The sequence below is a fragment of the Scyliorhinus torazame genome, chromosome 4, assembly GCF_047496885.1.
Source record: "Scyliorhinus torazame isolate Kashiwa2021f chromosome 4, sScyTor2.1, whole genome shotgun sequence".
Lineage (NCBI taxonomy): Eukaryota > Metazoa > Chordata > Chondrichthyes > Carcharhiniformes > Scyliorhinidae > Scyliorhinus > Scyliorhinus torazame.
Window position 1 is genome coordinate 261,502,666 of NC_092710.1, and position 12,986 is coordinate 261,515,651.

General features: G+C 47.2%; 1 protein-coding gene across 10 annotated transcripts in view; it reads left to right on the top strand.

Annotated features, from left to right (window-relative positions):
- ahi1 (Abelson helper integration site 1) overlaps window positions 1-12,986 on the top strand; it is a 537,691-nt gene that overhangs the window by 110,069 nt on the left and 414,636 nt on the right. For all 10 annotated transcript variants that reach the window (XM_072499698.1, XM_072499696.1, XM_072499702.1 and 7 more), the window contains 3 exons: window positions 2,337-2,522; window positions 4,227-4,382; window positions 4,649-4,781. In XM_072499698.1, the coding sequence (XP_072355799.1) occupies window positions 2,337-2,522; window positions 4,227-4,382; window positions 4,649-4,781 (475 nt within the window). The remainder of the gene's footprint in view (window positions 1-2,336; window positions 2,523-4,226; window positions 4,383-4,648; window positions 4,782-12,986) is intronic.

The following is a 12,986-nucleotide window of genomic DNA, read 5'->3' on the forward strand; positions in this document are numbered from 1 at the left end:
TGGACATTCTGAGGTCTCAGAATCCAGGACTGCCTTAGCTGGAAAGAGGCACAAAACTAATTTCTGCTCCCCATTTTTACATAAGACAAATTGAGAATTTTGCTATATCATAGAATCCCTACAGTGCAGAAGGAGGCCATTTGGCCCATAGAGTCTGCACTGACCCCCTGAAAGAGCACCTTACCTGGGCTCAAACCCCACACTATTCCCGCAACCCCACCTAGGGCCAATTTAGTATGGCCAATCCACCTAACCTGCACATCTTTGGACTGTGGGAGGAAACTGAAGCACCCGGAGGAAACCCATGCAGACACGGGGCGAATGTGCAAACTCCATACAGACAGCCACCCGAGGTTGGAATCGAACCCAGGCCCTTGGCACTGTGAAGCGCCTCTAACCCACACACCACCCAGGCTTGGAATTGTGTAGCCGTCTTTCACTATCGCTGGGTTAAAATCCTGAAACTCCAGGTGGACTGAAGCAGTTCAGGATGGTGGCTCACCATCACCTTCTGGGCAATTAGGGATGGCCACTGTGCCCCAGTGCTGCCATATTTCTGCCTTCACATGCCTGCCGTAGACCAAACTGGAATATTTAGCTAAGCCCAAAGTCAGCGGTACACTTGAGCACAAAGACGAAAATAATTTGCCTTACTTTATATTTCAACAATCTTCTTTGATTGTGTTCTCCTTCTCACAGAGACGTGCACTGGGTGAATCTGAAGTGATTTGCTCTTCATTTGAGAGACTGAACAAGCATTTTGACCATAATATGTAATACTTTTTTTTAGAATTTCTCTTTTTTTAGAAGTTTGTTCTCAAGATTTGGGTGCTGGAATTGGTGTTCTATAACTTCCCTGAGAAGCTATAGTCTTCTGTTGTAATTGTTTTAGTGACTTGCTTTGTGGTGTCAAGAGTCATGTAGTACATTTGTAAGCCACACCATGTGAAGGTAGTGTTCACCCTTCTCTGAACAGCATTAGTGAACCATTGGGTTTATATCTTTTTCTTTCCTGGTCCCAACCCTGAGTTTAACTAAATCAATTTCCCACTTTGAAATGTTGGGATTTGAAGACTAAACCTCCAATGATCCTAGTCAGTGCAATAATTGCTACATTATCACATCTGTCTACATGTACTGTTGGTGGATTGCAGTAAAAAATAGCTTCTAATCAGCATGAAATATTCACTCTCTCCACCATGACTCTCTGATAGTAGTGTGTACCATCTACAGATGCACTGCATCAACTCACCAAGGCTACTTCGACAATACCTTCCAAACTCATGACCTACACCATATAGAAGGTTACGGAAAGCAGATACATCGAAACAACACCATCAGGATGTTCCCCTCTAACCCACACACCATCCTGGCTTGGAATTATATAGCCTTTCTTTCACTGTCGCCGGGTTAAAGTCCTGGACCTCCCTTCCTTAACATCACTGTGGGCGTACCAACACCAGGTGGACTGAAGCAGTTCAGGATGGTACCTCACCATGACCTTCTGGGCAATTAGGGATGGCAAATAAATGATCTTGTCAGCGATACCCACATCTTGTGGAAAAAATAAATAAAACCTTTTTCCTCCTGGATAAGATTTCCTAGCTCATCACAACTAAATAACTTTACTGCTGTGTAGTACTATGGAATGGAACATTTTTTTCAAAAAATAGCTTTTTTTTCTATTGAAATGTTTAAAAAAATGAAATTATCATATAAAATAGCAGTTCAGGAAGGGATTTTGTTTCTTTACGTAGTTACAGGCGAAAATATACCCATTGGCCATGAAATTCCTTAGGATGAAGATTTTGGGGGGGTGGGATGGTTTCATCTGGGAGGACTAGATTACTTCCGGATTCAACCCAGTTTATCCTGGCCTTTTAAAGTTTTTGCAGGAGGCCGAAATTCCTCTTTCCCTTCCCACCCGCACTCCCCATTTTGGGGAGGTGTGTTGAAGGGGTGGAGAATTCCAGGACTTCGCTGAGAAGGCATGCCAGTTCAGAACCAGTGTTCCCAATTGAGATAATTTTTCCCAGTGGGGATTGATTTACCTTGCCCAGGGGTTCACCTGCTGCCTTTTTTTCAAACCAGGAATTAAAGAATGGTGTTTTTCTTCTTTCCTGCAATCTGATACAGTTTCGGGACGAGGGCATGCAAGGTGGATCCTCAGGAATTTGGAGCTATTGCCTTTGGTCTATGTTTGTAGTTGTTTTATTTGTCCTTATAAAAATATTGTATGATATTATAAAATTTTGTTCAATGAATGCTGGAATCACAGATGCTTCAGTTAACATGTGTCACTTATAAACACAAGCATTTCTGTTGTCATTAAATAGTTGGTAGGTGCTAATGGAGTGTTGAATATTGATCGGAAACTGCGTCTACAGTTGTATTATCCGCCTGTAAAAATCAAGAAGCTTTCCAATTCCATCGAAGTATTTGAATGGTGGAAGAAACGCCCTTGGAATCAATACCCTTCAACTTTGTACGTTACAGTGAAAGGCTTAAGGCTACCTCAAAATGTGAGTCTAAATTAAGAAACTTCAAAAGCCTGTACACACACTGTACATTTTCTGGAACTGTGAATTGCTTCTTCAAACCTTAAAAAAAACTTCAAGCAACCTTTCTTCAATGAGGAATTGAGTAAAACAGAATTTTATATGGAAGAATTTTAAAAAAGATATTCACAAAATTACATTCTTTGGAAAGAGTATTTTTGATGGGCATATAAACAAAATATGCAAGACAAAATCACATGCTGTGATTTAAATTTATATGGCTATGATTTTCTTTTGTGTTTTTTACTCAGGAGAACTTGGGTCTAGAATTTGCTTACAGTAGGAGAAGGCGATGCATCATTCAAGCATAAGCCAGACAATATACTGACTCACAAATCAGAATTATAGCTCACTATTGTGTTACTACCAATGTTTTGGTTAATTTAAATCTTGAAGGGATTTCACTTTGTTTTCTCTCAAATGGATCTCTCCCTGCTTGTGTTTCTACAGTATTAGATTTTGATCAGTGTTTGTACCAGGGTACAGCCAAACCAGAGTTGGTGTTATGGAGCGGACAGTGAGGGGTGCAATGCTGGATTTCAACATGCATTTTTCCTGCATAATACTACCAAAATGGTGCTGGTCATATGGGCTGGGAGGCTTTCTAACATGCAGGATGTGCACCTGAAAAGGAAGGAAAGCAACCCCCATCCCAAAAATAACCAGACCATTGAAATGACCGGAGCTCGGAGTAATCACAAGGCACTACGTCAAATTTGGATATGGTCTTAGGCCAGCACAGATTGGGGTACAGTGATATTACAGCAGTTGTAGGCATAAGTCAACTTTCTTGGCAACTCGTCATTTTATGTTAATTATCTTTTAACACTTAGAGTGGATCTTTATGGTCCCTCGCTGGCAGATTTGAAGGGGGGGGCTCTCATAAATGCAACAAGTTGGCCTCCCGCCATCTACCCACCCACCACACTGACCCATCTCCCATTTTATGGTGGAGATGTCAGGAAGCCCCCTCGTCCATGAGCCTATTGAGTGGCTAATTTATAGGCAAAACGTGGGTTGGCTGGCACTGTAGCTCTGCAGGCTGGTATTGGGAAAGGTTGATACCTCCTTTTGGAGGTCCCTTCATCCATCAGAGTTTACCCCCCCAACCCGGGTCATACCTTTCCACTTGACCTTTTCTCCCACTTTCTCAAACCTGATCCCCTAACCCCCTTACACCCTTGTTGGGGCCTGCCAGCCAGGTTCCCCAATATACGGCACTGCGGTTAAAACTGCTGCTTCACAGCTCCAGGGACCTGGGTTCAATTCCGGCCTTGGGTGACTGGGTGACATTCTCCCCGTGTCTGAGTGAGTTTCCTCTGGGTGCTCCGGTTTCCTCCCACAGTCCAAAAATGTGCATGTTAGGTTGATTGGCCGTGCTAAATTGCCCTTGGTGTCCAAAAAGGTTAGGTGGGGTTACTGGGTTTAGGGGTGGAGGTGTGGGCTTAAGTAGGGTGCTCTTTCCAAGGGCTGGTGCAAACTCGATGGGCTGAATGGCCTCCTTCTGCACTCTAAGGATTCTCTGATACCTGGATTTACCTTCAGAGCATCCTCAATAAATTTCCAAGTTACAACAGTGACTAGATTAGTGAAATAAGGATGTCCTGAGGTTGTGAAAGGCACTCTGTAAAACTACAAGTTCTTTATGTTGTTGTATCTCTTCAATAGGTGAATCCTTCTGTACGTTCCATGATAGCTATTCAACGAGAACAGGGCACTATTTCATACAATGAGTTTCAAACTGAGTTGGTGGAGAGAGGTGTTTCATCAACTGTAGATTACCAGAAGTTGGATATTTTGAAATGGGTCAGACTACCTGGACAGGTAAAGAAGCTTGCTTAACCTGTGCTGTGACTGCAATAGAAATAAAAATCAGGAAAGATATAAAAATGGGCGAGAAGATTCACTGTTGCTCAAAATAAAGCATTACTTCCATTTATAAATTTTGTTCATTTTTTTAAAAATGATTTTATTCTTCTGAAGCCCCCTCTTGCAAACTTCTTAGAAGTTACCTTATACAAAGTGTAGAAGGTTATGTTTAATGATAATGCTAACATGTAAAATTTACAACTTGTCTGCCTTTCTTTTAGGTCTGTCGTATTCCTAACCATCTTCTGCTGTCATTTCGGGGAGGACAGATAGGATGCTTCTTTATCGAATTTTCTCATGATGGAAGAAGTTTGGCAGCATCGTGTGCTGACCGGAATGGCCATTTCATTGTAGGTGAGAATTAGCAAGCGTGAAGAAGCAAAAAGGTGGAGACAGATTTATACATGCAGCTGCTCCGTGCTTGATTTCTACATTTCAATGTCAGTTCACCTGTGATCCTTGAGTGAAAATAGCCATCAACAATTATGCCACCTCTAATGCAATTGAGTATCCTAAAATTTCAGGCAATTAAGAATCACGATATGAGGCCTAAGTTCTTGCCATTATATTTTTTCTGCTTGCATCCTGTCACCTTTATGACATTAATGATTTTGCAGAGCTTCACAAAATTGTCCAGCACCTTACACCATTTTGCACAGTAACAGGGTTACAGAATCACCACCTCTGCCGTAGCTACTGCGAAAGAGAAGGCTGTCCAGGGTGGACAGCAGTACCTATCCTGCTCCAGTGCTCCATTGTCAAACTGTACATCAGAGTTGTGTAACACAGCGGTAAAATAAACAATTAGGTGACCAGGAATGTGTAAAGATCAACCATCCCATGTCCTGTGGAGAAACTTAGTTATCTGAAACTTCAGCTCCTCTATTTAAATAAGAGCAGTGAGCAGTCACTAATATCCATCCTGCCCAACAGTCCCTGAAATAAATAACATGCTACTTCAGTTGGTTCAAGTAAGCAGACTGAAAGTCACAGTTTTAGAGGGAAATTATTCTATATGGACATGTGTTAATTTTTAAAAAAAATCTTGTTTCCCTTTTGTGTTCAGCGTGGACCACTGATTTGGTTATTTGGAAGTAAGTAACAGTGGGAAAAGAGAGAGGTTATTAACATTCTGGGTTGGAAGCTTAGCCGGCTTGCATTGGGTCTGAAAACCTCCCAAGGGGCATTTCAGTCACGCATTGTCTTTGGTCTCCAGGTTTGGCATAAGGAAACTTAACACTTAGTTTTAGGATCTGTTTCGCCACCTCCAGTTATATTCTTCCTCAGCAATGACATCATTACCCTACTTAACCTTTGGTATCTTTATAAAACGTCCTCGGCTGAATTCTCAGTTTGGGAGACAAATGTTCTCACTGGAACTGAATTGCATTCCCGTTGGGTGCTCTGTTTGTTCCGAGATTCAGGAGATACAAGTGGGTCATGACTCTGCCAGCGTGAATTGGAAGCAATTCCTATCCCTGCAGCAGTTTGTTGGGGCCGGAATTGGGAATTCATGCTAAAGAGCTCCACCCTACCCTGGTTTCGGGAGACTGGCATCAAGCAGTGAGTTTGCTTCATTAAGGAGAGGACAGACACCCTCTTCCCCAGTATGGGTCGCAGTGAAGCCCGCCATCCTGAACAGTGCCTGGTAGGAGGTGGCAGATGCAGTCAGTGCTGCCAACCTCACCAGTAGGAGACAGCTCATGGTCCTGAGGGGTGGGTGTCACTGGTGAGGCTTCTACTCTGAGAGGGGCAGTGTGTCAGGGAGGGTTCCAAAAGCAACAGTGCAGTTGTCATTTGGTGGTGGCTGTGCAACTGAGAAGTGCCACCACCTGGTGGGCTAGCGACTGAGCATGGCCCATGACTATCCCCTTGATGATACTGCTGAGGTATGAGGGTTTCCAAAAGGGGGAGGGCGGGTGGGTTCCCACAGAACCAGAACCTCTCTAAGCATTTGCAGGACACAGTGAGCAGTCAGCAATGTGAACAGGCAGGAGCCTGTAAATAGCACCAGAGGGGTGTGTTTAAATCACATATTGCAAAAATGGCACCCTGATCCCAAGGGGGGCCCCCACCCCTCCCCATTCCAAGGGGGACACCCCGAATGTAAGGACTTGGCACTGTCGTTCCCCAGTCTCCCCCTCTCGCCCGCCCCCACCCCTGCCAAATCTCCAGCAAGCAGGGAACGTTTTGAGAGTTTATTTTATCTCCTCAATAGCAATGGCGCTCAGGTCCCCCTTGTAAATACTCGCACCAATCTGTGCCTGCGTGGCTCTCGCCTGAGAGGTGTGAAGCATTGCGGAGGAGTGAAACATACTTGTGTCAAACCCGTAAATGAGATTTGAATCCATGCAAGTTTTTTCTAGAAAAACGTTTATCGAGACATTTTTCATAATAATCAAATCAGAACAATCCGAACCAATCAAACAGAAAAATATCATAGAAGGGAAATTACAAAAAGGCAAAAACATACACCTAATTAACTTAACTCAAAAACTAACGGGTGACTAACTCATTAAAACTGGAAATAAATGGTTGCCATCTTTAGTAGAATCTCTCCACCGCACCCCTGATGGTGAACTTGACCTTTTCCTTTTTTAAAAAAAATATTTTATTGAAAATTTTTGGTCAACCATCACAGTACATTGTGTATCCTTTACACAATAATATAACAGTATAAGTAACAATGACCTGTTTTATAAACAAAGAATAAATAATATATAACAAAAACTAAAACTAAATGGCAACTGCCTTGTCTAAGATAAACACTCTCCAAAAATATGATTTAACAGTCCAATATACAATTATTTATAGCAACGACCTATACATATTATACATATATATTAACAACCCTGAGAGTCCTTCTGGTTCCACCCCCCCCCCCCCCCCCCCCCCCCGGGCTGCTGCTGCTGCCTTCTTCTTTTCCATTCCCTCTATCTTTCTGTGAGGTATTCGACGAACGGTTGCCACCGCCTGGTGAACCCTTGAGCCGATCCCCTTAGGACGAACTTAATCCGTTCCAGCTTTATAAACCCTGCCATGTCATTTATCCAGGTCTCCACCCCCGGGGGCTTGGCTTCCTTCCACATCAACAGTATCGTGCGCCGGGCTACTAGGGACGCAAAGGCCAAAACATAGGCCTCTCTCGCCTCCTGCACTCCCGGCTCTTGTGCAACCCCAAATATAGCCAACCCCCAGCTTGGTTCGACCTGGACCCCCACTACTTTCAAAAGCACCTTTGTCACCCCCACCCAGAACCCCTGTAGTGCCGGACATGACCAGAACACGTGGGTGTGATTCGCTGGGCTTCTCGAGCATCTCGCACACCTATCCTCTACCCCAAAAAATTTACTGAGCCGTGCTCCAGTCATATGCGCCCTGTGTAACACCTTAAATTGAATCGGGCTTAGCCTGGCACACGAGCACGATGAGTTTACCCTACTTAGGGCATCCGCCCACAGCCCCTCCTCAATCTCCTCCCCCAGCTCTTCTTCCCATTTCCCTTTCAGCTCATCTACCATAATCTCCCCCTCGTCCCTCATTTCCCTATATATATCTGACACCTTACCGTCCCCCACCCATGTATTTGAGATCACTCTGTTCTGCACCTTATGCGTCGGGAGCTGCGGGAATTCCCTCACCTGTTGCCTCGCAAAAGCCCTCAGTTGCATATACAGGAATGCATTCCCTTGGGGCAACCCATATTTCTCAGTCAGCGCTCCCAGACTTGCGAACTTCCCATCCACAAACAGATCTTTCAGTTGCGTTACTCCTGCTCTTTGCCATATTCCAAATCCCCCATCCATTCTCCCCGGGGCAAACCTATGGTTATTTCTTATCAGGGACCCCACCAAGGCTCACGTCTTTCCCCTATGCCGTCTCCACTGTCCCCAAATTTTCAAAGTCGCCACCACCACCGGGCTTGTGGTGTATTTCTTCGGTGAGAACGGCAATGGGGCCGTCACCATAGCTTGTAGGCTAGTCCCCCTACAGGACGCCCTCTCCAATCTCTTCCACGCCGCTCCCTCCTCTTCTCCCATCCACTTACTCACCATTGAGATATTGGCGGCCCAGTAGTACTCACTTAGGCTCGGTAGTGCCAGCCCCCCCTATCCCTACTACGCTGTAAGAATCCCTTCCTCACTCTCGGGGTCTTCCCGGCCCACACAAAACTCGTGATACTCTTTTCGATCCTTTTGAAAAAAGCCTTCGTGATCACCACCGGGAGGCACTGAAACACAAAGAGGAATCTCGGGAGGACTACCATTTTAACCGCCTGCACCCTCCCTGCCAGTGACAGGGATACCATGTCCCATCTCTTGAAGTCCTCCTCCATTTGTTCCACCAATCGTGTTAAATTTAACCTATGCAATGTACCCCAATTCTTGGCTATCTGGATCCCCAAGTAACGAAAGTCCCTCGTGACCTTCCTCAGCGGAAAGTCCTCTATTTCTCTGCTCTGCTCCCCTGGATGCACCACAAACAACTCACTTTTCCCCATGTTCAGTTTATATCCTGAGAATTCTCCAAACTCCCGAAGTGTCCGCATTATCTCTGGCATCCCCTCCGCCGGGTCCGCTACATATAACAAGTCATCCGCATACAGAGATACCCGGTGTTCTTCACCTCCTCAAAGTACTCCCCTCCACTTCTTGGAACCCCTCAGTGCTATTGCCAGGGGCTCAATCGCCAGTGCAAACAATAATGGGGACAGAGGGCATCCCTGCCTTGTCCCTCTATGGAGCCGAAAGTATGCAGATCCCCGTCCATTCGTGACCACACTCGCCACTGGGGCCCTATACAACAGCTGCACCCATCCAACATACTCATCTCCAAAATCAAATCTCCTCAGCACCTCCCACAAATAATCCCACTCCACTCTATCAAATGCTTTCTCGGCATCCATCGCCACCACTATCTCCGCTTCCCCCTCTGGTGGGGGCATCATCATTACCCCAAGCAGCCTCCGTATATTCGTATTCAGCTGTCTCCCCTTCACAAACCCAGTTTGGTCCTCATGGACCACCCTCGGGACACAATCCTCTATCCTCATTGCCGTTACCTTGGCCAGAATCTTAGCGTCTACATTTAGGAGGGAAATAGGTCTATAGGACCCGCATTGCAGCGGGTCCTTTTCCTTCTTTAGGAGAAGCGATATCGTTGCCTCAGACATAGTCGGGGGCAGCTGTCCCCTTTCCTTTGCCTCATTAAAGGTCCTCATCAGTAGCGGGGCGAGCAAGTCCACATATTTTCTGTAAAATTCAACTGGGAATCCATCTGGTCCCGGAGCCTTCCCCGCCTGCATGCTCCGAATTCCAGCCGGTCCAGAAAGCCCATCATTCTCTCCCTCCGATCCGGGGGTTGAGCTTCATATAATTTTTTATAAAATGCCTTGAACACTCCATTCACTCTCTCCGCTCCCCGCTCCATCTCTCCTTCCTCATCCCTCACTCCCCCTACTTCCCTCGCTGCTCCCCTTTTCCTCAATTGGTGGGCCAGCAACCTGCTCGCCTTCTCCCCATATTCGTACTGTACACCCTGTGCCTTCCTCCACTGTGCCTCTGCAGTACCCGTTGTCAGCAAGTCAAATTCTACGTGTAGCCTTTGCCTTTCCCTGTACAGTCCCTCCTCCGGTGCCTCCGCATATTGCCTGTCCACCCTCAGAAGTTCTTGCAGCAACCGCTCCCGTTCCCTACTCCTGCTTTCCTTTATGTGCCCTTATTGATATCAGCTCCCCTCTAACCACTGCCTTCAGCGCCTCCCAGACCACTCCCACCTGGACCTCCCCATTATCATTGAGTTCCAAGTACTTTTCAATGCATCCCCTCAACCTTAGACACACCCCTTCATCTGCCATTAGTCCCATGTCCATTCTCCAGGGTGGGCGCCCTTCTGTTTCCTCCCCTATCTCCAAGTCCACCCAATGTGGAGCATGATCCGAAATGGCTATAGCCGTATACTCCGTTCCCCTCACCTTCGGGATCAACGCCCTTCCCAAAACAAAAAATTTGCGAATAGACTTTGTGGACATAGGAGAAAAACGAAAACTCCTTACTCCTAGGTCTGCTAAATCTCCACGGGTCTACTCCTCCCATCTGCTCCATAAAATCTTTAAGCACCTTGGCTGCTGCCGGCCTCCTTCCAGCCCTGGACCTCGACCTGTCCAGCCTCGGTTCCAACACTGTATTGAAATCTCCCCCCATTACCAACTTTCCCACCTCTAGGTCCGGGATGCGTCCTAGCATACGCCTCATAAAATTGGCATCATCCCAGTTCGGGGCATATACGTTTACCAAAACCACCGTCTCCCCCTGTAGTTTGCCACTCACCATCACGTATCTGCCCCCGCTATCCGCCACTATAGTCTTTGCCTCAAACATCACCTGCTTCCCCACTAATATAGCCACCCCCCTGTTTTTCGCATCTAGCCCCGAATCGAACACCTGCCCCACCCAACCTTTGCTTAGTCTCACCTGGTCTATCAGTTTCAAATGCGTTTCCTATAACATAACCACGTCTGCCTTAAGTTTCTTAAGGTGTGCGAGTACCCGTGCCCTCTTTATCGGCCCGTTCAGCCCTCTCACGTTCCACGTGATCAGCCGGGTTGGGTGGCTTTTTACCCCCCCCCTTGTCGATTAGCTATCCCCTTTTTCCAGCTCCTCACCCGGTTCCCACGCAGCTGTGTCCCCCCCAGGCGGTGCCCCCCCGCCCATCCCACTCCATACCAGCTCCCCCCTCTCCCCAGCAGCAGCAGCCCAATAATTCCCCCCTCCCACCTCCCCCGCTAGATCCCCCACTAGCGTAGTTACACCCCCCATGTTGCTCCCAGAAGTCAGCAAACTCTGGCCGACCTCGGCTTCCCCCCGTGACCTCGGCTCGCACCGTGCGACGCCCCCTCCTTCCTGCTTCCCTATTCCCGCCATGATTATCATAGCGCGGGAACCAAGCCCGCGCTTCCCCCTTGGCCCCGCCCCCAATGGCCAACGCCCCATCTCCTCCACCTCCTTTCCTCCCCCCACCACCTCCTGTGGAAGAGAGAAAAGTTACCACACCGCAGGATTAATAACATAAAACTCCTCTTTCCCCCCTTTTTACCCCCCTCTTCGCCCCCCATACTCGCCCCACCACTTTGTTTCAAACGTTCTTTTTTAAAAAAATTATTATTAAATAACCCGCTCATTCCAATTTTTCTTCCACGATAAAAGTCCACGCCTCATCCGCCGTCTCAAAGTAGTGGTGCCTCTCTTGATATGTGACCCACAGTCTTGCTGGTTGCAGCATTCCGAATTTTATCTTCTTTTTGTGAAGCATCGCCTTGGCCCGATTAAAGCTCGCTCTCCTTCTCGCCACCTCCGCACTCCAGTCTTGGTATACGCGGATCACCGCGTTCTCCCACTTACTGCTCCGAGTTTTCTTTGCCCATCTAAGGACCATCTCTTTGTCCTTAAAACGGAGGAATCTCACCACTATGGCTCTAGGAATTTCTCCTGCTCTCGGTCCTCGCGCCATCACTCGGTATGCTCCCTCCACCTCCAACGGACCCGCCGGGGCCTCCGCTCCCATTAACGAGTGCAGCATCGTGCTCACATATGCCCCGACGTCCGCTCCCTCCGCACCTTCAGGAAGACCAAGAATCCTTAGGTTGTTCCTCCTCGCGTTGTTCTTCAGCGCCTCCAGCCTTTCCACACATCGTTTATGGTGTGCCTCGTGCATCTCCGTCTTCACCACCAGGCCCTGTATGTCGTCCTCATTCTCGGCAGCCTTTGCCTTCACGACCCGAAGCTCCAGCTCCTGGGTCTTTTGCTCCTCCTTTAGCCCTTCGATCGCCTGTAATATCGGGGCCAACAGCTCCTTCTTCATTTCCTTTTTGAGTTCTTCCACGCAGCGTTTCAAGAACTCGTGTTGTTCAGGGCCCCATATTAAACTGCCACCTTCCGACGCCATCTTGGTTTTTGCTTGCCTTCCTTGCCGCTGCTCTAAAGGATCCACCGCAATCCGGCCACCTTCCTCTCCTTTTTTCATCCGTATCCAGGGGGGATTCCCTTCTGGTTCGCCGCACAGTACTTTTAGCCGTTAAAATTGCCGTTGGGGCTCTTATTAAGAGCCCAAAAGTCCGTTCCACCGGGAGCTGCCGAAACATGCGACTCAGCTGGTCATCGCCGCACCCGGAAGTCCAACGTGACCTTTTCCAAATGCAGAAATGATATTAGGTCACTCAGCCAAGCAGAGGCACTAGGCAGAGTGGGAGACATCCACCCAAGCAAAATCCGCCTCCAGGCTATCAAAGAGACAAAGGCGAGGACATCCACCTTCATCCCAAACTGTATCACCAGCGATCTGACACCCCAAATATGACCACTAGCAGACACGGATCCAAATCTACACGCAATATCTCTGACATGGTGTTAATATAAGACGCCTAGAAGCCAGTCAACAGGAAACAAAGGGTAATGGTCGATGGCTGTCCTTACAATTGGAAAGTGTTTCAAGGTGTGTTCCAGAGAGCTCGGTGTTGGGACCCTTACTGTCTGTGTTGTATATTAACAATTTGGACGTGAA